Source organism: Cotesia glomerata, linkage group LG5 (assembly GCF_020080835.1).
Source record: "Cotesia glomerata isolate CgM1 linkage group LG5, MPM_Cglom_v2.3, whole genome shotgun sequence".
NCBI lineage: Eukaryota > Metazoa > Arthropoda > Insecta > Hymenoptera > Braconidae > Cotesia > Cotesia glomerata.
This window is the reverse complement of record NC_058162.1, coordinates 4596020-4623841: the sequence shown is the minus strand read 5'-3', so window position 1 is coordinate 4623841 and position 27822 is coordinate 4596020. Positions and strand designations below refer to the sequence as shown.

The following is a 27822-nucleotide window of genomic DNA, read 5'->3' as shown; positions in this document are numbered from 1 at the left end:
AATTTTTCTGTCTTAAAAATGATTTTCTTTGTTCAAGATTTTTTCTCTTGAACCAAATTAATTTTTTATCAATGCAAAAATAGCAGCGGTAAAAGTATAAATTTACAATTTATAAATTTTTTAGAAAATTGTTATATTCAACTTTTTTTTTTCATTGTTTTTTATTTAATTTTAAAATAAAAAATATATCAAAAACTTAAAAAAAAAAAAATAAAATATTTATTTTATTTAATAACATGAGAGCCAAAGTTTTTACCAACTTTTGAAGGCAAAGAAGCTATCAAAATCTTTATTTTTTCCTTTTACATTTTTTATCATAAATGCGCCGTAAAAAGAAGCAGAATAAAAAAAATTTGAAAATGTTAATTTTGCACCTAGTTAGATTAGATTAGATTAATCTTTATTTATGCCAGGGCACAGGCCAAATGGCAAATTCAAAATAAAATAAAAATATACAAAAGAATAGATTTATAAAAACAGTAATTGTAAGTACAATAGAGAAAAGTTTCAAAATTTTTTTGCTTAAATGTTATAGATTATCGATTCAACACTAACTCCACTTAATTTAAATTATATTTAACTATATATAATATGCTTATTTAAAAATCTAGCTCAAACAAGTAATCATAAACTTTATTTTTAAATATTTCGAGACTACTAGAGTTTACTATATCACAGGGTATGGCCAAATCACCAAATTTTTTTAATTTATTTAGTTATTCATGTTTTTCAATGAATAAAATTCATGTTAGAAAAATACATGAAAAATGAACAATTTAAAAAATAAAAAAGTTAATTATCACAATTTAAAAAAATTTTACTAATTTTCAAAAAATTTATAAATTTTTTTGAAAATTGTGATATTCAACTTTTTTTTTTTAATTGTTCGTTTTTTTTATGTATTTAAAAAAAATATATAAAAAAAAGATAAAATAGAAATTTTATTCAAAAACGAGCCAAAATTTTTTTCAACTTTTGAAGGCAAAAAAGCTATCTAAATCTTTATTTTTTTCTTTCACGAAATTTTTTATCATAAATCCGCTGTAAAAATAAGCAGAATAAAAAAAAATTGAAATTGCTAATTTTTCATCTAATTATGCCCCAAAATTGGGGTTGACCCCACTTGTAAATAATTACCAATTTTTATTTAGTTTTTATACTTTAGACAGATTAAAAAACCAAACTATTAAATTATTGTCAGACACCTGGTACTTAGAGTATCATCATCATAAAACTGATAGACTGATTTCTAAATAATTAACATATGTATAAATTTAAAATTAAATAAAGAACAAAAACATGCACAAACTTTAACATGCTCTCGTGCAGCTGACGTGCTCGAGCTGTTGCGGTAGCGTAGGATGGCGGGGGCGGCGTTAGCAGAAGAGGCTGCTTAATTGTATTATTCGTGCCATGAGAATTTGGATTAAGAGAAGGGGCTGTAGGCGGGTACGACCCTTGGCCACGGAGAGTCCTGGCTGCGATCGCCTGCGACGCTGCTGATGGCGGCAAAAATGGATCCTGCTCGTCAACTTGAGAGTAATCCCTTCTGGAACAATTTTTATTATTTCAGTTTATCTGTTCTGTAAATTAATCGTTTGTAAGCAAACACTTTTAATCATAGGAATTAATCAATGACTGATAATTTTCTCACTAGAAAGAAAATTACTATCTACATTTAGTGAAAAATTATTATCGTTATTGATAAGATTATTGATGAGTAATTAAAAAAATTTGTAATTAGGTCAAGGTCATTTAATTACTATTATTATTGTTATCCATTGTTTTATCTTTTTATTTTTTATCGTAATTCAAAAAAATTGATAAATCATCAATTCGTCAGAATTGTTTTTTATGTCTTATGCTTGAAGTATTTTGATAAGAATTATAAAAGTGTTTACGAAGAAAAAAATTTTTATTCTTTTAAATTTATGATATAATTATTTTTTCATATTATAACGTTATTTATTTCTATTAATTAAATTTTTTTTTTATTATTTGAATTAAGAGGGATAGCCAGTATGAAAATAAAAAAAAAAAAAAAATTTTTTTTTTATTAAATCAAAGTTCATACATTCAAAAATATGGTAATCGGAAAAAATAGACTGGAAAAAATAGACTTGGAAAAAATTTTAAAGTTATGAAAAATTCATATTATTTCATTAAAATTATTATAAAATAAAAATGATAATAATAATAATTGTATCACACCCACAATTTTCCTGAAAAACAAGCACCCCCAGAATGATCGCTTCATTTTTTGTGACAAAAAAAAAATATTAATATTATTATTATTATTTTTATTCTATAATAATTTTAATGAAATAATATGAATTTTTCGTAACTTTAAAATTTTTTCCAAGTCTATTTTTTCCGGGATTCCAAAAATATGTATCCAGAATTTAATATCAAAATTCCGAATATTTTTCGAGTTATAATCATTTTTGTGACAGCGTGTCAAATGACCATTGCACGTGTGGCGCTCCGACGAAAACGCGGTTTTCTCAAAACTACTTTTTTTGAACTGGTGGGATCTGTAATTTGCATAAATATGAACCGATTTGCTACTTTTTTTTCCGTATTCGTCTATTCAGTAGCTATAGTTGCACGGAGGGGATTTTAAAAATTTTGATTTTTAAGATTTTTTAGGGCTGTTTGAATCCAAAAAAATAAGAAAAAAAAACGAAAAATTTTCAATATATCGCCATTTTTTTTTAAATCCAAATTTTAAAATCTCCTCCGTGGAACGATAATCACATGCATGCAGATTACAACGCAATTTGGTTTTTTTGTTTTAAATAATCCTTTTTTGAGTTTGAGTTTGAGTTAAGATCCCACCGTGGTGGGGGAAATTTTTTTGGTGCTCCACAAAAATGCTTATAACTTTGTAACAACATGATATTTTTTAATCAAAATTTAGGAGAATGATCTTCAATGTATACTTTATAAAACAAAAAAAACCGATCCCCAAATTCCTTTATTATCCCAGTCAAAAAAATTTCCTAAAATCACCTATTTTTTCGATCCTCACAGTGGCTATCCCTCTTAAAAAAAAATTAAATAGCAAAATTTTGATAAAGATAAATTTATTTAAAATTAATCATTTTAAGGAGACCATGCCAGTAAAATGATTACCGTTTTCTGATATAAATCCAGGTATGAGAATCGACCCAGACTAAAATCGTAAAAAACAGTCCAGCAGCAAGACTAGCCAGAAGCATGAAAGTCAGACCATAGAGTCCAAGATGACAAAGACCTTGGGCAGCTCGAATATATTCCTTGTGAAGAGGCTTGCAATCGAGAAGAGCCGTCAAGCGCGACATACTTCCGTTGATATCTATGACGGTGTCCTTGAGGCTTTGGAGCTTCGGTTGCAGGGTCGGTTTGTCGTAGAGTTCATATGCGATTTTTTCGACTGCATTCAAACTCGATAGCATGAACCCAGCAGCCATTTGTCCTTCTCGTAATCGTTGAGTAAATGGATGATTCTGGGTGCTTTCACAGCGCATGTAATAATTAAGTACTTCACTGACCATCACGGAAGGGCTGTTTTTCATTAAATAACTGTCAGGTGAGACGCAGAGGTCGCCCAGGGCTACTGACGTTGCTAGGTACAAGGAAGCCATTAACCATGATACTATGACGGCAAACAGGCCAAATACAGAAAATCTACACAAAAAAAAATTTTTTTTTTTAATGCTTAGTAAATAATCAAATGTCAATATAAAGGGAGTTTTTCACTTTTCAGGAAGTACGTGTCTGAATATCGAACGACAATATGAAACTTTTTTATTCTGCAACTAATCACTTAAGAAGTATTAAACTTTGTGACAGACATAAATGTCACTAAGTCTCTTGACATTATAAATATTTTCTAGTAATTATTTTATTTCACAATGACCTAGTTATATCTCAATTTAAAAAGTAAAAAATTTGACATTATTTATTTATTTATTTATTTATTTATTAATCAACATACGCTTATCGGCAATATACATCAATAAAAATTATTTAAAATTAAATAACATTAATTTAAGAAGAAAATTAATTAGTGAAAAAACGAGAAGAAAAAGTCTTTATAATTGATATTAAAATACCTACTGATATGAAAACTATAGATTTTAATAAAAAATTGTTTAAAAAAAAGTCAAGTTACTGAATAAGAATTTTTAATGGTTAATATGCTAAAAAAATGTAATGGAAAATGCGAGTATTTGATTGGATATTTCTTTTTCTGATAATTATTTATAATTCTGTATTTCTTTCTCTAAAAATTATTTCTCTTAAATTACTTTTTGTACTTATTATTTCTTTGCATTGTATTATCGACACAAATTTTGTAAAAAAGTCTATGTATTATAAAACTGTTATTTTTTGTACTGGTTCTGTACACAGGTGTTTTTACACCTCTATAGAATTCCTTACCAGATAAATAAATAAATAAATAAATAAATAAATTTACACATAAATCAGCAATTGTTTTTTTATATTTGACATAACGCACTGAATGTACCACCGTAGAATTCCGCTTCAATTTTTAGCTTGACATTATAAAGCTTTTTTTCCCCCAAGTATTTTATTTAAAATTTGAATTATTCTATTTTTAATAAACTTAAAGAAAAAAATAAGTGATTGTTAAAAAAGAATTTTAAATATAATTTTTATGGATTGAAATATTATGAACCGTAAAAATAAACAATTACTATACTTCAAACAAAATGAAGAAAAATTATCGTGTCTGCTGATCAAAGTTGCAAATTATTTAATTTAAAAATATTAATTTTCTATTTAAAAAAAAAAAAAAATCAGAATTTCATTTGCGCGCGCCTAATTATGGAGTTGGGATATATTTTTATGCTTATGATATATTTGACCAATCACATCACAAATAAATTGGTTACACACACATTTCATCTCTATTTTAATACGGGACTAGAATTCAAATTTGCGCGCGCCTCATATTTATGGTCATGATATATTTATGTGTAGTTTATGTATATTATATTCACTTTCAACCAATCAGATTGAGAATAAATATTTTCAACCAATCACATCACGAATAAATTGGTTTCACATACATTTCATCTCAATTTTATTATGGGATTAAAAATTGCATCGATATCGATTATATTTTTTTCATCTATAAGTTCTAAATAAAACTGAAATTTTTCAATTGTTAATCTTTAAAAAAAAAAAAACATTAATTCAATTTTTGTAATCTATACTAATAATAATATTATAAAGAGCAAAGATTTGTTTATTTGTTTGTTTGTTTGTTTGTTTGCATCGAATAGGCTCCGAAACTACTGAACCGATTTGAAAAATTATTTCACTGTTGGGAAGCTACTCTATCCTCAGGTGACATACACTGAAAAAAAAAATTCTTGACTGGAGTATAAATTTTCTTAGCTCAAGAAAATATTAAAGAAGATTGAAAATTTCTTGAATGAAGTCCAAGTTTCTTGAGACAAGAAAATTTTCTTGAATCAATAAAATTTCTTCTTGCTCCAAAATAACTTTTGTTTTTCTTAAAATTTTCTTGGCGCAACAAATTTGTTTATTGTGTGTAGGCTATATTATATTATGATTGATTTTGAAATTTTTGTTAAATACCCGTACGAAGCCGGGGTGGACTGCTGGTTAATTAATAAAATAAAAAATCTACTATCCGAAAATTGAATTTTCCGTAGCCACGACTTCAGCATCGTTTTTTTTTTTTTGTAATTTTCACTTTTTAATTACTGTAATTTATTCAATGCTTAGTGAGTTTTAACGCTAAAGCAATTTTTTTAGTTATAACTTGATCAATTACTGTGGATGAAAAAGTTTTATTTTCACTATTAGTCAAAATGATATTGTTTATTTATATTGGATTAATAAAATCTCATCTATAAAAAATTAAACTTGATTCTAAAGAAAAAATCCTAAATCAAGAATACCATTTTGAAGAAAATAATTTTCTTGAAAATGATTTCCTTCAAAATTGTACTCTTGGTTCAAGATTTTTTTTTTTTTAAGGTAGTTTGTTCGTCGCATTCCGAGGTCAAATTGATAGATATTTTTTTTTTCTTTTTTGCAAGAGATCACTCGAAAAATAGTATAAAATATAAAATTATTTCTAATCAGAATTGAATTGATTAAATTCAATTCATAATTATGGTCAAATAATTATAATAATATAATTATTAAAAAAGTTTGGAAAATCCAAAAGTGCACGACTCATAATGCTCATTTAATTATGAAATATAAAAAAAAAAAAAAAAACTTAAATCGTTCAAAATTAATTGCCGAAAAAACAGCTGTAGTAGGAAGGTACTGCACTAGCGCCCCTGGTGGAATAAAATGTACATAATATCTATAGATATAGATATATCACCATCCATGTTAATTTTACATGGATATATATAGATATACAGTCTTGTAGTTTTCGTTTTTTATTAATTGCAATTAAACGACACTGAATTAATTAATCATTCGCATTCAGTGACCAACAATCGTCGATTAGAATTTTTTTAAAAAAAATTTAACTCAAATAATGGATTTTTTCACAAGTTACAGTGTTTCCGGGTTTCACACATGACGGACAGGAAAATTTTTTGACCTATTTTGGTGTTTTTTTCCAATTCTATTGCAGTAAATCAATTTTTAAAAAGTATGAAATTAATCTCCATTAAATTATCTCGACAATAGTATGCAAAATATCTTGATTCCGTGAACTAACAAGGCTATAATAATAAAAATAGCCGCCAAAATGAGGCGAAAAAAATTTTTCGATCGTAAAGCACTCTCTGATGCTTCGCATCATGAGTCGTGCAATATCAACTGACAAGTACTAGGCTGTCACAAAACAATAACAACTGTTATAGGTTATGTAAGGTCAGTACTTAAAATAGTTGCTTACGGTGTTTATTTATTGTTTAAATTTGCAAATATCACTTCAATATATTAAATCTGCTATAATTTACGTGAACTTTTAATATATGTTTAATAACAATTTATTTTAATGCAAAAAAACTTTATGATTATATTTCAATTTGAAATTTGCCGCGCACCGAGAAGTCGCCATTTTTTCCCTTATAAAGATGGTGGAGTAATGTCTCCGAGAAACAACAAAGATAGAAACCAATTTTTGATATTAAAAAATTAATTAAATTAAAACTATGTGGTAAATCGTTATCAAATTTTGATAGAATATGTATGAAACATTGTTCTATCTATTGGAAAGTTTTTTTTATTGGATCAAGTTGGCCGATTTTTTATAAATCCTCCATTTCCGGAGTTATTGAACAAGGACACTCATAAGAGATGGTGTATTTTTGCAAAACTTTAATTAATTATATCTCTTAAACGGTGTGGTAAAAAAATCTGATTTTTTTTTCTATAGATGTATTAAATCATAATCTTTGGAATGAATATAAAAAATATGGGGTCAAGTTGAAGTCATTTGGAGCCCAAGCTACCTTAATCAAGTTAAATTTTTATCAGTTTAAGTATCTATTTGAGTGTTAAATGGATCACCGCAACCCTAAAACGTTAATAAATAAAATATGAAGTGATAAGATATTCAGACAGATACTGCTACCCTTAGTACTTCCATAAAGTAATATTAAATAATTAAAATAAATTTATCGAGCGATAAAATACTCACGTAATGAGGGCACAGCGAGAATGTCGCGCGACTCCGACCAGCAGAACCACACACAGTACAAGCAGAGCGCTGAGTACAGCCATAGTCACCGGCCACCTGAAGAATTCAATTTTGTCAACAACGGCGATCGAAGATCCAAGATTAATGCAGCACAAGTGTTTCTTGAGTTCCGCACCGCGTTCCACCGCAATTGAGGTGTTGTCCGTCACCTGTTTCCAAATCACCATCATATACTTGAAAGCAGTCCCATTGGCAACTGGAGTGTCCAAATAGTCGCCCAAGGCGGTCAATCCGGGTCTCAAATTTTTCCTGAGAACCGAATCTATCGTCTCGGTTTGGTTTTTCACAGACACTATACTCATATCAATCTTTTTGGCAGCGTCCAAAAACTGTACGAGTCCGTTGTGAACATCGTCGTTCCCGTAGAGTCCCACTGCGACTGCGCCGGAACAGAGAACCGCCAAAATGGCCAGCAAACACTTTAACAGCGTTATCGATCTTCTGGGCCGAGGTTTTCGATCGCAACATCTTGTTACGAGGTAAACTAATAATACTAGTAGCGTCAAGATCAACCAGGCAGCTGGAATACTCCCCAAGATTCCCAGACTCTGAAAAATTAATTTAGTTTTATTTATTAATGTATTCAAGTTAAGAGTTGAGATTAAAAATAAACGTTTTAATTTTTGTACTATTATTTTTTTATCATAAAAAGTCGAAAAATTTATTTGTTAAAATTTGTTCTTATTTTTTTTTTTTAAAGCGCATGAAAAATTGAAAAAAAGGTTTCATGATATCTCGAAACAAGAGTCTAATTTTGAAGAGAATATTTTTCTAAAACCAAATAATTTTTTTATTTATTTATTTATTCAATTTTTATGTCAAGACAAACTAGCCGAATGACAATAATATACATAATTTTTATAATAAAGTACACGTATAACAATATTAAATATATAAGAATAACATCATCATATTTTAAGGAAGTTAATAATTTTGAATGATTTAATAACATAGTTACAAAATTCAATAGTACTGTACTATTTATAAGAATGAGAACAACAGTAGAATCAATGAGCAATATTTGAAAGCTAATTTTTTCAATGGTAACATATTAGATACTTTAGTAATTTAGAATGTAAATTTTTTATTTTAAATTTTTAAATGGCCTGTTTGACATTTATAGTACATTTTCTCGTTCTAGTTTCACAAAAAATTCAAAAGCTTTATTTTTGAAGGAGTCTAGGCTGAGTGATTCGATAACTTCAGTGGGTAGCTCTTTCCAGATTCGAATTGCAGAGATTACAAATGAATGCTCGTAGATTGTAGTCGAGAAATTTGGCATTTTGAAAAGAATGTTATTAAATTTCGCTGCAATTCTGTCAGATTTTCTGATATCAGATGGTTCTTCTATAAAAAGACTTCTAAGAAACTTGGGTTCACCCGAGTTTAGAAGCTTGAACATAAAGCAAGCTAAAGCGTAGTCTTTTGGATTTAATTGTGAGCCAATTTAATTTATGCCTGTAAGGAGTGATATGTTCATCACGTCTAAGATTGAATATGAATCTGATAGTGTTAGTATAGTGATAGTTTTAGTATAAAATTGATAAAATCGGATGACCGTCTGTTTTTTCTCATGCACAATTTTCTCGTGACAAAAAGAATAAATGAATGACAAATAAATAAATAAATATAGACTTAATAAACCTTAGCAGTCTGGCTGATAATCAACAGACTCGATAGAGTCTGGCGCCAAGTTCCGTTCTCAAGCCAGACTACCGAGTGTGTATATACCGTAAGCAGAACGGTTTTTTGAGGTTACAAATTTTTTTTCAAATTTATTTTGATTTTTTTTTTTTATATGATATTTTATAATAGTAGTTCATGCTTTTTATTACGCGTATTACTTGATTATTATCAATTATCTTTATAATTTCTATTTAAAATTACTAAAAAAAATCAGCACAAACTATAGCGACCCAGATTTTTAGATTTTAACTTTTTTCTTATGTAAAAAGCGGACGGCCAGAGACTAAATAATATAAGAATGCGTGCTAATCTTATAATAGATGGGAAACTACAATGAAAAAAAGATATTTGACAGCTTGCAATTACACACGCCAGGCGGCGCAAGAATAACTTTTACATGAACTATAGCTTAAAGGGGATAGTTTGCCACCGGAAATGTATTAAATTAAAATTGTCAATTTTTATTATAATTACAAAAAATACTGAAATCCGAGCAAAAACAGTTTCACTGTAAAAAAATCGCGCCAAGTCCACGTTCATAAGACTATTAAGAAAAAAAAATTTTATTTCTTTACAAAAAGATATAAAATAAAAAATTAAAAAATCCAAGATACCGATATGGTTGTATATGATTTTCGGAAATTAAAAAAAATTTTTTTGTAAATTTAAAAATTAAAAGAAACCAATTTTGGAACGTACTTGGTGTGCATGATTGTGTACTTTAATTTTTTTTAAAAGTCCTAGTAGATAGATTTTAGGAATTTCATAAAAAGTGAAATATTTTGTAACCACGCACACTAAATACGTTCCAAAATTGTTGCTTTTAATTTTAAAATTTACAAAAAAATTTTTTTTAATTTCCGAAAATCATATACAACCATATCGGTATCTTGGATTTTTTAATTTTTTATTTTATATCTTTTTGTAAAGAAATAAAATTTTTTTTTCTTAATAGTCTTATGAACGTGGACTGGGCGCGATTTTTTTACAGTGAAACTGTTTTTTGCTCGGATACTACATACTCTGAGTACCAAGAATTCAACATTGTAAGCCTATCATAATCATCTCTAAGAATGTGTAACTATCTTTTGTTTCTATTTTTTGTTTTATTTTTTACTTTCCTTTAGCTTCTGGTCAAAACATTGAAAACATTGATTAATTAATTAATTTAAGGGAATAATTAGCATTTAAGAATTAAAGCTTTGGTTTATATAGTCATTATATATTGTATAATATTGTTTATACTCTGTTACTATCTTCAATTCTGTATCTATTGAGTAACCCTGTTATTGGTCCTCTGGGCTGTTGGGTTTTAATAAAAGAAATAAATAAATAAATAAAAGGACACAACACGGTAACAAGCTTATGTGTTGGTCTAATGTCGAATAAATTTAGTAGATTAATATTTAAATGAATATTCATTTAATTATTATTGTCGTTTGCTATGATAAAATCTTTGAGAAATTTTTGAATCATAAATTCTTGTTCTGTGAGAATTTTTTATGTCAAGAAATTTTTTGCAGGAGAAATTTTTGATGGGAAATTTTTATCGCAAGAAATTATTACAGATTAATAAAGACACGGAGCCATAAAATCAAACTCAATCGCACTTAAAATTGTCAGAATTGAAATGTCAACGATTTCTTCTTTTTTAATCATTTTATTTTTTGATCAAAAATATAAAAAAAAAACATTTTTAAACACACAAAAATTAACGCATTACCTCTAAATCATTAACCGAACTTCAAAATTTAGAAATTTTCTAATAAATTCACAAAAAATACTTAAATCATGACACTTCTTCTTTTATTTATTTTCTTTATCATGCTCTTTAGAGAAAAAAATGATATACTTTATAAATTAATGTTTGAAAAATATTAATAAAAAACAAGACAAGTAGATACTCTTTTGATTTTTAAACTACGAAAAAAAAATAAATATAAAATTTTGTAAGCTTATACAAAATTAATGGCTTATAATTAATTATTCATAAGTCCGCTACGAAGAAGAAAAAAAAATGATTGAGCTTTCAGAATTAAGATTAAAAATAAACGTTTAAATCTTTGTTTTAGTATTTTTTGATCATAAACAGTCGAAAAATTTACTTATCAAGATTTGTTCTAATAAAATTAAACCCAATTGTACTTAAAATTGTCAAAATTTAGATATCAAAGATTTCTTCTTTTTTAATCAATCTATTTTTATGCAAAAATATAAAAAAATATTTTCAAACACAGAAAAATTAGCGCATCATCTCTAAATCATTGATCGAACGTCAAAATTTAGAAATTTTTCATAAATTTACAAAAAATACTTAAATCATGACATTCACTGTTTCTTTTATTTATTTTCTTTATAATGCTTTTTAGGGGAAACAAATTATACTTTATAAAATAATATTTGAATAATATTAATGAAAAACAAGACAAGTAGATACTCTTTTGATTTTTAAACTACTAAAAAAAAATAAATACAGAATTTTGTAAGCTTATAATTAATCATTCAGAAGCCCGCTACGAAGAAAAAAAATTAAACCTTTATTTTAAACAATTATCAGATTAAATATTAAACTAATTAAAAAAATAAATCTAAAAGGTGAACATAAATTTATAAATTTATGAACCAACAAGCATTTAAAACTAAAGCTCCGCTTTATAACTTGTAGTGTCGTCTGGTACTTAACGATCGATTAATAAAAATATCAATCTTACGGTCCGGCGAGCTTTTCCACGACAGGTGCGTCAGACGACCAATTAAAACCTTTTTCACCTTTTTTATTGGCCTAAGTGTATACGGAAAGACTCTTATCACAGTCTCGTCTCTCGTCTCTTGTCTCTAGGGTTCTTTATATTCTCTCAGAGTCTCATCTCTCGTCCGTTAACCTCTTTTATCATCTTCCCGTTCTTAACTAATAACCTGACCTATAGGCAAGTTAGTTTTGTTTGTCTAGTTATTTAAATATCACCCTCAAACTATTTTTTTTTTTTTTAATTTAATTATTATTATAAAAATACTCAAAACAGTCAAGTAGAATTTATAAGTAAAAGTAAAAAACTGAAATGTGAAATAGAGGAAATATCGCAGTAGAGCACAGAGGTAAGGTCGGAGGTTCTACTATTGTACATATATATTATACGGGATACACATTATGTATATGCCAACGAGGTTCTCTTTGTTCATTGTTGAAACTCGCCTGTATTGTGCTTTCTCGTTTCGGTATGGCCTGAATTCATTCCTCTGTGCTTGAGGATTTTTAGTGCGGACTACTAAGAGAAAAAAGATAGATATAGAAATGAAGATGAAGCAAATACTTTCTACATATCATCTTTTTGCTCTAATTCTAATTCATTTCAGCACAGCTTTTAAATATAATTTCTTAACTACTATACTATATCTACACTCACTCTCAAGAATTAACTAATGACTCGGAAAAAATTAATGTGCTGGATTAAGTTGTGGCGAAATAAGGAATTACCAAGACAATATTTACTGCCGCTCGTTAATCACTTTGAATTATCAACTCCAGTTAAGTTAATATAAATAATAAAATTCTAGGCGGCTTAAACCTTTCTTACATTCATTCACACTTCATCATTTGATCTTTTGTATACTTACTATGTATACCGTTTAAATATTTTTTTTCTGTACGTCAAATTCAAAGCAAAGGTCACGGATATGGATTTTAAAATTGAGAACGTCAGAATGGAGAAAAGTCGGCTAGCAACGCTTTGAGTTTACTTCTTCAAAGGCAAAGGTATATTTTTTTGTTATTGATATATCATATACGCTGATATCATAAGTCATTTGATTCAAGAGAAAATATATTAAAACAAAAAAAAAAACTTGTTTGGAAGAAATTTTTTGTATGAAAGCAAACAGAAATTTTTTTTAAAAAAAGTTTTTCTGATTTGTTTTACACAGAAAAAAAGGTTCACTTGAGCCAAGAAAATATTTTTCTTCTCAATTATTTTCTTAAGCGAAAAAAAAAATTTTTTTTGACAAGAAATTTCATTTATTCCAACAAAATTAAATCTCTTGCTTTAAGAAATACGTGTCTTGATCCAAGAAAATTAAGTATAAAGATAGAAGTAAATTTTCATTAATATTTTTATTGATTAAAATGTCAAATGGGAAGATCAAATAATATTTCATCATTTTTTTTATTCAATATGTATAATTTCACGCTAAAATAATATAAAATAGGTATCAAATACTCAAAAGAAAAATTTTCTGAAGGTGAGAAAATTTTTTTTCTGCCCTCCGGCCGGAAAGTGGAAACTTTCTGGCCGCTGCGCTAAACAAAGTTGCCACATTCCGGCTACGTCGAGCAGAAAAATAGTATACACACCTTGGCCAGTAAAAAGTAAAGCCTCAGATCACATGTTTGTCAACCTCGGCTTCGCCTCGGCCAACAATTACATGTGATCTAAGACTTTTCTTATTTTACTGGCCTAGGTATGTAATATACTATTCTCAGCTGAAGTAAGTGGCGCTGCTTCCCTAAAGTATCTAAAAATTTTGATCTAACATAAAAATTTATTGTATGAAGTATTTATGATAATTTAAATTAAGAAAAAATGACTTCTACCAAGAATAGAATTTCAAGAAAAATTTTTATTTCGGCCAACACAACTTCGGTCTTCCTTCAGGCACCCGAAAATTTTCTTGAGCCAAGAATTTTGTTCTCCAATCAAGAAATTTTTCTTTCTGTGTAGTAATACCAAGATGCCTCTTATTTTTCTTATTTTTTATTCTATCAAAAATAAATTTCCAATACATTTCAGAATAGAGTTAAGAAAAAAAATTGTTTTTTTTTTACAATTGTACTGATTTCGATTCTTACTTGAATCGTAGCAATAACAAAACAATGTTTCTTGTATCTTTCATCTTATTTCTTAGGCGTTCATAAAATTTGCGAAGGAGTAGTAATGATAAAAAGTCGGAAAAATAGGTTGTATAAGCATACATGAGATGAGAGCTAGTAAAAGTAATAGTGTAAGAACCTCGCCGGAGGTCTTTGGCACGCTCGCAGTAAAAAATTCAATTATTAACCGTTTTCTGACGTTCCTTTAGCATATTTTAGGTTTGATTAACCTCACTGTCATGCTGCAGGTCATGCCATAACCTTTAAATGCTCCGTTTTACTGACAAAATAGATCTTTTCGGAAAATTTCTGTTTTTTATACATATTACTGCTGAATAATTATTAATTATTAAATATATCTTCACGAAATCTATATTAACAAATGAAGAGAAGATTCTTAGACATGTCTAATCAAAAAAAACTATTTAACCAATAGACATTAAATTATTATCATAAAATGTATAGTTTCCCAGTTAATCTTTTAAATTGATAATATTATGTCGATATTTTTTTAGTTGAGAACATAATAAGTTTTTATTATAATCTGTTTCTTGATTTAGTTAAGTAAATAAAATGTAATAATTAGATTATAGATTGACTAATTTGATATATTTCAAGTTGAATTCGATCTTGATTACGTCTACAGAGATTACAATGTACAGAACTTAAGATCTTTTTTATTTTTCAAGACCAACTTATAAAGAATTTCGATAATGTTGACACTAATTATCCGAGTTAATAAAAAATTATAAACGCTTATAAACGTCTTTAAGTACAGAATTGCGGATAAAGGATGATGAAAAGTTGAAAAATTTTTTTACTTAAACACAAAAAAATTCAAACTCAAGTCCAGCGAAGCAAGCAATTGACAGCTAGCAAAAAATAATTAAATTATAAGTCACTTAAAGTTTTAATAAGCTGTATTAAAAATGTGAAAAGTAAATATTTGTTTTAAAAAAATTGAATTTTGTTGGAAACCACTGACTAAATTTAAAATAAATATTTTGTTTGTAGACAAAAATAAATGCAAATATTGTGATGTTTATTTTTGATAAAGTGGTTCAATAACCACTTATTGATTTAGAGTATATTAACTTTCGCGATGAATGACGGGTGAACAGCTTTTGACATAATTTTAGTCATAAACCGTCGATAAATTAATCCTTTGAGAAATAAAAAACAATTTTCATCTTTTTTTGCTTCGATAATTAATGACTTTCGTATCACTATTATACGTATTAAAAATTGCATACTTGAAAACGATAATAAATTTAATTTATTGAAAAAAAATAATAAACAGTGCTTTGTAATAAAACACAAAGTTTGGATTTACGAGCGACAATATTAAAGAAAAAAGTTTTGCATATTTAATATCTAAAGTTTATATTGAATTTTAAAATCAATGAGTCATGGGATTATAAGTATTCAAGTTATTAAACACTTGTTCAAATTGTTTAATCGCTCTATTTATTTGCATGAACACAATGCCCATTAATTAATTATTTAATTAATTACAGTGCAAAACAATGAATATACAATGCAACAATGTATCATTTTGTCTTGCATGGAAAATAGAATTGAATTTATAAAATTATTTTTAATATAAACACTTCGGATTTGTGTTATATTTGCCGCGGATAAAATATGTATATATACATATAGATATAATCGATAAATGTCATTAACCTATTTTATAAACGAGATTGTACAGTTACAGTTGAATAAAGTTTGCTCCAATTAATAAACTACTAATTTAAAGTTTGCTCAGATGTAGGTTTTATAATTATTCATAGGATATAAATTTACTATTTATGTACAGACGTTTTCAATTAAAAAATCATACTATTATACCGGATAAATTAAAAAAAAAATTTTTTTTATTCACAGTTAAATAATTCATCAAATTTATTTTTACCCGATTAAATCTAACCGCCGGAATTGAAACTAACTGTCTAAAGTAAATTACGTTTTTATTTTATTAGATTTGATATTTAAATTTATATTTATATTGATTGAAAAAATTTTGAAATTGGTAAATTAAATTCTGACGTAGAATTCAACGTCGAGTATAACTTTATTTTTAGGCTTAACCTTTAGAGATTAAACTACGAATACAAATAACTAGGTTTCCAAGTCAGATAAAAATCAGGTGTCAAAGCTTTCGATAATTCCAGTAAATTAAAAAATGATAACAGAATTTTTTATCTAAAGATATTTTGGTTTTATAGGAATTAAAGCGATTATCAGTTGATTCTATGACGCAGAACAATGAAAAATGTTATCTGGCAATAAAAAAATTATTGATTATTAATTGTGTGTCATAAAAAAGTAGTTTATATATTTTTATCGATATAAAAATAGGAACTGATGTCATTGGAGTGGGGAATTATTTTTTTGGAGGTAATTGAACGGTTTTACGATCCTTAATACGTCAATTCATAAAAATTCCATCAAAAACAGAATAATAAAAAAAATTTTTTTGATTGAGGTTTTGGATGAAAGGAAATTTTTGAGAAAATTTATCCATTTCCGATCGGCAAAAAATTTGTAAGAATTTTTATGATTACTATCGTAGATTTGCAGTAAAATAGAATTTAAACAAAAAAATCTTAAATGTTAATTTTTCAATTTTTTACTAAAAATAAAAAAGTGAAGGTGGAACTAAACTATCATCATTTATAATTATTGCGGTAAATTAAGTTTGAAAATTTTTTAAAGGTTGATTTTTAATTTATTATTACTTCCATTATATTTGAAAAATTATATTATGATTTAATAGCAACCTTGCAGTCACTATGCGACTGTCGTAACTTGTGAATAATGAATAAATAAAATTTTGGTTTATTAAATAATAATTTTTGTTAAATTGCACTGTATTTTTTTAAATATTGATGTTTTTAAAGATATAAGCTCATCCCGATGTTACACTTATCAAGAGCTTTCATTTGAGTACCCGCATGCATTTTGATATGTTTTTCATATATAAATATATATAATATATATATATTAGATATATGAAAAATTGATGTGGGTACTCAAATGAAAGGTCTCGATGAGTGTAACATTGAGATGAGCTTATATCTTTTAAAATGTCAATAGTTCACAAGATATAAGGTAATTTCTTAATTATTGATATTTTTAAAGATATAAACTCATCCCGATGTTACACTGATCAAGAGTTTTCATTTGAGTACCCACAAGCATTTTGATATATTTTTCATATATACATCATATAGACATATATATATAATATATCATATAGACATATATATAATATATATAAATATATGAAAAATTAATCTGGGTACTCAAATAAAAGGTTTCGATGAGTGTAACATAGGGATGAGCTTATATCATTAAAAATGTCAATAGTTCAAAAAATATAAGGTCGTTTCTTAATTATGTTAAATTGTACTGTACTTTCTTAATTATTGATAATTTTAAAGATATAAGCTCATTCTGATGTTACACTCATCAAGAGCTTTCATTTGAGTACCCACATGCAATTTGATATATTTTTCATATATACATATATATACAATATATATATAAATATATGAAAAATTGATGTGGGTACTCAAATGAAAAGTCTCGATGAGTATAGCATCGGGATGAGCTTATATCTTTAAAAATGTCAATAGTTCACAAGATACCAGGTCATTTTTTAATTATGTATCTAGAGATAGAGCATTTTCAAATGCAGTCTAAATACTTATCATAATAAAATAACTATCGGTGAGAACGACATAAAATCTTGAAAAGGCATAAATTAAAATCAAGACCTTTGCAATGACACTAAATTTTACTTAAAAAAACCGATTGTATCTTATGACTATCTTGGAAACAAAATTTTTCTTATTTTCTTAATAATATAGATTTAGGTAATGTTTAGCTATTTCAACATAAACTAATTGTGGTAGAAGAAAAAAAACTTGTAATCTACAATAAAAGTTTATAAAAAAATTCCCCCTAAACTTCAGCAACAAGAAATATTGTTTAAGTGTCATCTTGAAATTAGCTTTATTTTTAGAACTAAGCCACAATAAAACATAAAATATTATTTAGCTCCCATTCTGTTATTTATGAAAATAAAAAAGGCAAAAACCTGCAGGTAACTCTACAGAATACAAAATCCAGAGTATAGAATACAAAGTATAAAGTACAAAACAGAAAATACCGTGAAAATGAAGAAAGGAATAGAAGCGTTACCTCGAGATATATATCAGAGCCAGGATTAAAGGTGTTGTTAACCAAATGGAACGAAACATTGAGATGTGGTAGACTGTGAAAGAAATTGGCTAGTTGTGGTACAGTGTACTGTTCCGGAAGCTGTTGACCGACCACCATCGTGATGAACCCTTGACTGCCGAGACCCTCGTTCGAAAGTCTTCTTCACTTGTCAAGACATACTACGAAGCCTACAACAAACCAAACAATACAACATTAATTTATAACAGTACAATATAATATAATATATTTTTTTATTTTATTATTTAAATTGTCGTTTCCGACTCTTATTTCTTCGGATTATATTAACCGAAGCTGATTATTCACTTAGTCTTAAAGTCTTGCATCATAATAACTTGCAGATAAACAATCCGCTTAAACGGCTGACTAATATCATAAAAATAAAAAAAATAATTTGTCTTAAATCTTAAAATTTTATAATTACAATTTTTATTTAAAAACTTTAACCCATATTTAAAAAAGTTCGAAAAGTTTATTACAATTTTATCTCGGTGTGTTGTTAAGGAGGTTCAAGCGAATCTTATGTAAAAAATAATTTTCAACTTAGAGCTTTGAAATTAAGTATACGTATAAATAAATACGTCATTTATTTAATCCCAAAATTTAAAAAAGATTCACCGTTTAGTTACTTAGATATTAAATTTTAAAAATCACATATTTTATCTCCTTATACACGGGCTCTTATGGCGGATAAACTTTTGTCGAGACTTTAATTATTTTTTTCAATATTAACCTCCCAACTTTAACGGATAAAAAACTATACACAAGAAACTTGGACTATTGCAAAATATAAAAACATTTTAATAATAATACATTACCGATATAATTTTTGAAATATTTAAAGTCAAATTTTATGTTTGTAACTCGTTTATCGTCAGCCATTTATTCGAATAAAGATTTGACAACATCGCGTCAACAGCTGAGAAAAAACAAAAGGATAGAAATATAGTTACAGAGAGAGAAATGTTTAACTCACACACTCATCCACGTTTCTGTTATGGGTATAATCAAGCGCGCTATTGCCAAATCTGTTTATTTATTCCGGCAAGTAATAACTACCAAAGTCATTTTATTACTTTACTTTATTAAATAAGTAAAAATAATAAATTATTAAATTGTTTAAATTATTTTAAATTAAAATAAAGAATTTTGACAAATATTGGGAAGACTAGAATTAAAAAAAAATTTTAACATTATTTTGACTCATTAGTTACGCTCGAACTTCTTTAAAGTGCCGAAAGTAAGTCATGCTCATTCTTATCTCAGTGAGTTTAGATAGATCTGTACATCCGTGTATTTACAAATAAAAACAGAAGAGGTAAAGGTAATCCTGACAAAAGTGAACGACACAAGGCGTGGCGTAAAGGTGAACTCCAGGGAGTTAACCGTGAGCGTAGAGAATCGATCGACGGAAGTTGTTGCTTTACTTCGTCTCTCCGTATCCGAGTGATCACCACGGTTTACCTATCGTGTCACACATGTCCTTTTTATTATTATCATATGTTAGTCTTTTGTATAAAAACCGACACTCATTGTGTTGTCAAGTTTAATCTATGACAAATTTTATTCACATTTACGATTACGATTATAAAAAAAGAATACACGTGGGTTTTGTTAACATTGTTATTATATTTAATGTAATCGTGATGATAATCAATGAATATCTCAATCTTTGAACTTTCAATCGAGTCAATTTCTATCTAACAATAACAATAACAAAATAATAATAACTAGCAAACTTGCAGTCACTATGTGACTGCCGTGGCTTGTGAACTACAAATAAATAGAATTTTGTTTTTTTAAATAATGAATTTTGTTCAATTGCACTGTAATTTCTTAAATAATGGCGTTTTTAAAGATATAAGCTCATCCTGATGTTACACTCATCAAGAGCTTTCATTTGAGTACCCACATGCATTTTGATATATTTTTCATATATTCATATATATATATATAAATATACAAATATATGAAAAATTGATGTGGGTACTCAAATGAAAGGTCTCCATGAATGTAACATCGGGATGAGCTTATATCTTTTAAAATGTCAATAGTTCACAAGATATAAGGTAATTTCTTAATTATTGATATTTTCAAAGATATAAGCTCATTATGATGTTACACTTATAAAGAGCTTTCATTTGAGTACCCACATGCATTTTTGATATATTTTTTATATATATATATATATATATATATATATATAACTATATATATATATATATATATATATATATATATATATATATATATATATACATATATGCAATATATATAAATATATGAAAAAATGATATGGTTCCTTAAATGAAAGGTCTCGATGAGTGTAATATTGGGGTGAACTTATATTTTCAAAAATGTCTATAGTTCACAAGATACAAGGTCATTTCTTAATCATGTATCTAGAGATAGAGAATTTTCGAATGCAACCTAAATACTTATCATAATAAATTGACTATCGGTGAGAATTATATGAAACCTTGAAAAGACACAAATTCAAATCAAGACCTTTGCAATGACACTAAATTTCACTAAAAAAAACTGATTTTATCATATGTCTATTCTGAAGACAAAATTTTTCTTATTCTCTTAATAATAAAGATAATGACTTTATTGAACAATAAACTTCGAGCAATAATTTCCATATTAATTGAAAATTTAATAAATGATGAGCGTTAGTCTCAAACATCTTAGAGTTTGCACGTATCGAATTTTATTTCGAACGTTTTTTTAAAAATAATGTTGTTAAAGAATTATATTAAATTGTTTTATATATTATTACTTCCTATTTTAGGTGTTTCAGATGCGAGACTACGCTTTGCTGTTTATAGTCTAGCCCGTAAATTCAGAAAATCGATTGCGCTTGGAGTTTGTTTTTTATTTATTTTGTGGGGAAATAAAACTCGGCCGCGGGATAAAATTCGAAGGTTTTTTTTCTTCATTTTTTTTGACCCAGTAGCCATCTGGTGGGTAGTAAGGTTTCTTTTGATCAAGTTTTTAGACTTTAATTATATAAATGTACCTACTCGTCTTACATTTTTAATTTTAATATTATCTTTGAACACCGTTTAAAAATTTTTCTTTGAACAAACATTCAAATAGTCTTCTATAGAATCTTTCGACAAATACACAAAAACTTTACTTATTTTGAGATAAAACTAGATTGAAGAAAAACAACCAGGAAATTGAGGTCAAAGTTTACATTTCTTTTGTCACAAATTTTTCAATTTAAGGAAATCGATTTCAAATAAAAGTCTACTTACAATTCAATTCAATTCAAATAAATGATTAACGAAAAGTAAAAAAAATTTTAGATTTCCTAATTTTAAAAAATAGAAACTAATTTTATCTTTAAAAAATTCAAACTTTCACTGCTTATCATTTAAAATTTTCTAGTATTAATTTACACTAAATTATCGTAAAAACATTTTTATTATTATTAATCACACTTATTCAATAATTTACCTCAATTTCTCAATGGATAATTAAAAATCTTTTAAGTAAATAACTGAAATTATAATTCTAATTTAAAAAATAATTAACACTCGATAAAATTTAACAAATAATTGCGACTACACAGTACACAGTTCAATAATATATTCTTCAGTGAGAAGAATTCAATGTCGCAAATAAAACGTTGTTATAAAAACTAACACGCAGTTTTATCATGAGGTAATCTCCAAGATTATACTTTGCTTCACATATATTATTATTATTATTATTGTTATTATTATTGTTGGTGATATTAGAATTACTTACATTACTCAGTAACACATGATAAATTTTTTACAACTAACCAGACCATTTACAGCACTCACATTTATAAAGAAATGATACAACTAGACGAAGAAATCACGTGTGACGTGTGACCAATGAAATCATTTAGATTCTGATTATAACCGCGTACGCGGGATTACTGGGATATGATATGAGATATGAGCATTACATGTGAAAGTAATCACTATTAAGAATTTTAAAAACTTGAAAAATAAAGTAAAAGACCCAGTTATTGACACTGGACTAGTTGTTTGACACTTGCAATTTATTCTATTTAAAAAAATTAAATGTTCTCAAAAGAGCAATTTTATAAAATTTATAATTCAAAAATTATATTTATTATTATTAATTTTCCTTTTTTTTACAATTATCACGACCACGTTCTTGCACAGAAAGAAAAATTTTTTTACTGGAGAACAAAATTCTTGGCTCAAGAAAATTTTCGGGTGCCTGAAGGAAGACCGAAGTTGTGTTGGCCGAAGTAAAAATTTTTCTTGAAATTCTATTCTTGGTGGAAGTAATTTTTTCTTAATTCAAATTATCATAAATACTTGATACAATAAATTTTTATATTTGATCAAGATTTTTAGATACTTTAGGGAAGCAGCGCCACCTACTTCAGCTGAGAAAAAATTTTCTCATCTTGAGAAAATTTTTCTCTTGAATATTTGATATCCATTTTATATTATTTTAGCGTGCAATTATACATATTGAATGAAAAAAAATTAGAAAAACGGTTGACCCTGAAGGCCATCCCTGCAACTTCCCGCTAATTCCATACCTGGGCGCTTAAAATTGCATTTACGACGTTTTTGAGCTCTCCGAGCTCAAAAAGATAACTTTTATATGCTTTTGAGCTCTTCAAGCTCAAAAGTTTGGTAGAAGGTTGATAAAACACTATTTTTTGAGTTTTCAAACCGCAATAACTTTTGAATGAATGAACCGATTTTCACGCGGTTGGCGGCATTCGACGCAGTTTTTTAAGCCTTAAGAAAAATCTTTAAGTTTAAATTGATCAAACTTGAAATTTCGAAGTAATTCCGAAAAAACACTTTTTTGGGTTTTCTTTCCTGCACGATATCTCTCGAACGAATCAATCTATTTTTACCGGATTAGCGGCAAAAGACGTGGTTTCTCGAGGTTAAGAGCTGATTAGTTTTTGGAGTTGATCGATAAAGCCGTTCGAAAGTTACTCCAAAAAAAACCACTTTTGAAAAAATTGTTTTTTACAGTTTTTTTTAGATTTTTCGAAATCTATCGGTCCGAACCGATCCACCGATCCACCGATCCGAATTGTATCCAAAATCTAAGTTAGGACAAGCCCTTTTGAATGGCGCCAACCGCGATCGAATCGGTCGAGCCATTCAAAAGTTATGAGAGGTTTACATACTTACATACACACACACACACACACACATACAGACATAGTGGCACCCTCGCGGGGATAGTCAGGGAAGCTTCCTGTGATCTTTGAACGTCGAGATCTGATGAAAACTCGATTTTTGTAAAACGGGGTAAAACCAATAACTTCCCGATTTTTGAAAATCTGAGATTTTCTTAGCGGGAAGTTAAAAATGATGAAATATTATTTGATCTTCCCATTTGACATGTTAATCAATAAAAATATTAATGAAAATTAACTTCTATCTTTATATTTAATTTTTTGGAGCAAGAGAAAAATTTTTTCAAGACAAGAAAATTTACTTCTATCAAGAACTAAATTTTTTGGAGCAAGAGGCTGAATTTTCTCAAAACAACAAGATCTTCTTGGCTTAAATAAATTTTCTTGGATCAAGATACGTATTTCTTAAAGCAAGAGAATTAGTTTTGTTAAAATAAGTAAAATTTCTTGTCAAAAAAAATTTTTTTTTCGCTCAAGAAGATAATTAGGAAGAAAAATATTTTTAGCTCAAGTAAACCTTTTTTTCTGTGTGTATTATATTTATTAATTTATTAGAGTTGATTTGTTATTTTTTAAATTAAAGTGCAAGTGTCAATAACTGGGTCTTTTACCTTACCATTAAAATTGTATGAATATTAAAAAATAAAAGAATTTTAATTATAAATATAATTACGAAAACTTAAACATAACTAAACACGAGTGTGAAGATAAAGAACTCGTAAACGTTTGTTCTCAAAATGTAAGTCCCGAGTTTGAACCTTCTTTAAATATAAAAAAAGTATGCTCCCGTCTCTACACACTACTTGGATGCATGTATACCGTATATAATACTATATACTCTAATCTTGAGTTCTTTCTTCTTACATTATGTTATGCTATGTTATATCTTAAGCGTACGTATACAGGATAACGGACAGCTAAGCACTGTAGGAGTTGAGGGCAGATGGCTGTGTTTTCTCGGCTGGGTCCACTTACAAAAGAACCCGGAATCCCTCTTCAACAAACATACAACAAAACTTCAGTGTTTACATGTACATATGTATGTATTCATGTTGTGTTTGTGTATGTGTGTGTATGTGTGTGGTTGGATGCTGATGCTTATGCTTTTACTTATACTTAGGCAGTTACACTAAAATATAGTGTGGTCACCAGATGTGAATAACATTTTCGTTTTTTCCATATTATTGTACATATATGTACGGCCTCGGAAAAAATTTAACAAATTCTGGAGCAGCGGGAGCGAGTTCAAAGGTCTGGATGACAAATGTATGCAACTTTCAAGCTCATTACTCGTTTTCTTTTAGTTGCTCACTCCGGTGAGTTATTCTGTTAACGTCTCGGGTATTGTCACCGGATCATTAATTTAAAAAATATTAATGATTATTAAAAAAGAATTTTTTATAAATATTTCAATACTGTATAAATAATTTTAGCTAACTTACAATTTTTTAAATTTTTATTTTCAATAATTTAAGATAATTAAATAAATAATAAATAATTAATTAAAATAGCCATAATTTATAGCTAAATTTGTCATTAAAGACAAATTTGGGAACTGGGGAAATAAAGGATAAAGGGGGGAGGAGGGACCTTACTCGGTAGGAATTTTTTTTGGTAACCGAAAAAATAATTCAGACAGCCCAGACCGGGACTCGAACCCAGATCGTTTGGTTACGCGCCAAAGGCTCTACGAGCTTAAGTTATTTTTAGTCACAACTGCAGCATCAATGTACTCATATCTTTGTTAATATCTCTTAGGTAATTCATATTTATACACAGAAAAAAATGTTCTTAAATCAAGTAAAGTTTGGAAAATCCAAAAGTGCACGCCTCATAATCTCATTTTCCATAATAAAATTGATTACAATAAAATACTTTTAAATCTTTCGTGCCATTGTCAACCCAGAAAAGAAAAGATACTATGCATGTATTGTAAACGAACCTTATTTACATGGATATAGATATACAAAAAAGATTAGTGGATTTTTAGTTTATTGCTAATTATAAATAAACTACATTGAATTAGACGGTGATCTTCGGAATGACTTGGTTTTAAATCATACTGAAGCGTATAAAAAAAATGGACTTGATCAGTTAAGTTTTTTAGCAATTATCGTGACCCGCCACTTTCCATATATACACAGAAAAAAAAAGTTCTTGAATCAAGTATATAATTTCGAAGAACTTAATAATCTTGATTTGAGTAGAAAAATTCTTGATTAAAGGAAATTTTACTTGATTTAAGAATTTTCGTCTTGATTCAAGACAATTACCCTCTTCAAAATTATATTTTTGGTTCAAGAATTTTTCTCTTGAATCAAGTTAATTTTTTTTCAATGTACATTGACACCCGGACGTCCACGGAATAATTTTTTTTTATTTATTGAAAAAGCAAAATGTCTTTTAAAAATGTCATAAGTGTTGAAATTAGAGTTTTTCCATGACATTTATGTGTAAATATTGTTCTACAAGTACGATAGAAAATAAATAGAGACAATTTTAGTTCCAGAAATCGCTTGATTTTTGTACGGCGAGTGTAGAGCACAACCTCATCCGATTTGCTTATGAGGTCTATCAAGTTAGCATGGACTCGTCCATCAGATATTGACTCATTATTCAAACAACAAAATTTATTTGTGGTGCTAAATTTGTAGCTAATTAGTTGCTATAATCTATTTAGAATATTGTTGCTTGTTTAGATTCCGAGAAATCAATAATAATATCCGTCCAAGATGAGTTTTGCCATTACTAGCTTGATACGCCTTTGCTTATGAGGTGTGCAATATAATTTGGAAGAACTTAATTTTCTTAATTTGAGTAGAAAAATTTTTAAGCTAATAAATTTGTTTTGATTTAAGGAAATTTTACTTGATTCAAGAATTTTTCTCTCGAATCAAGTGAATTTTTTTTTCAGTGTATTCATATTAGTAAAATTTAATTTTTTTTAGTATACTCCATGAATTATATTTGATGATAGCAGTACTTATACTTACTGCATCTTGTAACCATTTTTCACTTGTAATATCATTATCCCTCACATCATTAGTTCAAAATTGCAATAACTTTTTTTTAATAACTAGAAATTTGAATAGCGCCTTAATTTTAACCATTAAGGAATCAGGTCCCATTTTTTGCGAGTTTCGACTAATGACTAACTTCACACTCTCATGTATTTTTATTGTAGGGATTTTTTCTTATACATTACCAGTACAGCGTATTTAGTCTTAAGTTATACTATATTATTTGTATAATCTTATTTAGAGACCCTATTACTGGCCTTTTGGCTGTTGGATCATTTATAAGTAAATAAATAAATGAGTAAAAACTGTCCTAGTTATTTTTCTTGAAAAAATTAATAGTTATGAAAAAATATTAATCGTTATATAAAAAAAACTGCGTAATATATCATAGGTGTATTTACACGCTGAGATAATTTGAACGGGTGCAGCCACAACGCATAGTAATGTTAAGTAGAAGAAAGAGGGTCTTTTGGCAGACTAAAAAGCCAGCCCTTGTTACTGACACGCACACTATATAACCAAAGAATCGAGTTACCCTTGTGTAAAAAAGAGGGAAAAAATAAATACCCAGTCAAGACAGTTTTGAGCAGTAAAAAATTTAAGAACTCCCTTTCCTAACTTACGGCGGATCATTTATAAAATAAAAAATTGACTCTACTTTATTTAACTATACTAGTTTAACTTTGTTATACTCGCAATAATATTCAATTTTTCTCCAACGTATTACTTATAGAAGTAAAAGTAATGCTTGATAAAATTGATTATAGTAGCACAATATTAAAAAATTTTTTTCAATATTTCATAGCATTATTTTTAACCTCGATATAATATTTTAATATTTGATATTTAATTAAACAGCATACAGAGTAATAATAAAGCACTTGAAGTTAATATATGTATGTATATATAACAACATACATAATATAAGAGTTCACAGTATAAGACGTTACTATGTTATTCCTCTAGGCTCTAGATCGTTTATTTGAAAATCCACGGCGTTATCTTTCCAGCAACACTTATAAATAGACATTAAACCAAAGTATATTATACACTAATTGATTTTGATTTATATACAAGTATATAAGAAGTATAATGTTTTTCTTGGTAATAGAGGCTT

The 27822-nt window shown here is 27.5% G+C and overlaps 1 protein-coding gene across 1 annotated transcript in view; it reads right to left on the bottom strand.

Moving 5' to 3' along the window:
- The window catches only part of LOC123264873 (protein tweety), a 28572-nt gene extending 6313 nt beyond the window's left edge, over positions 1-22259 (bottom strand). Inside the window, exons 1-5 of the mRNA XM_044728398.1 lie at positions 21972-22259; positions 18468-18676; positions 7649-8256; positions 3136-3669; positions 1310-1549 (exon numbers count right to left, since the gene is read on the bottom strand). Coding sequence (XP_044584333.1) covers positions 1310-1549; positions 3136-3669; positions 7649-8256; positions 18468-18605 — 1520 coding nt within the window. The 5' untranslated portion in view covers positions 18606-18676; positions 21972-22259. The remainder of the gene's footprint in view (positions 1-1309; positions 1550-3135; positions 3670-7648; positions 8257-18467; positions 18677-21971) is intronic.
- Positions 22260-27822: the final 5563 nt, after the last annotated feature.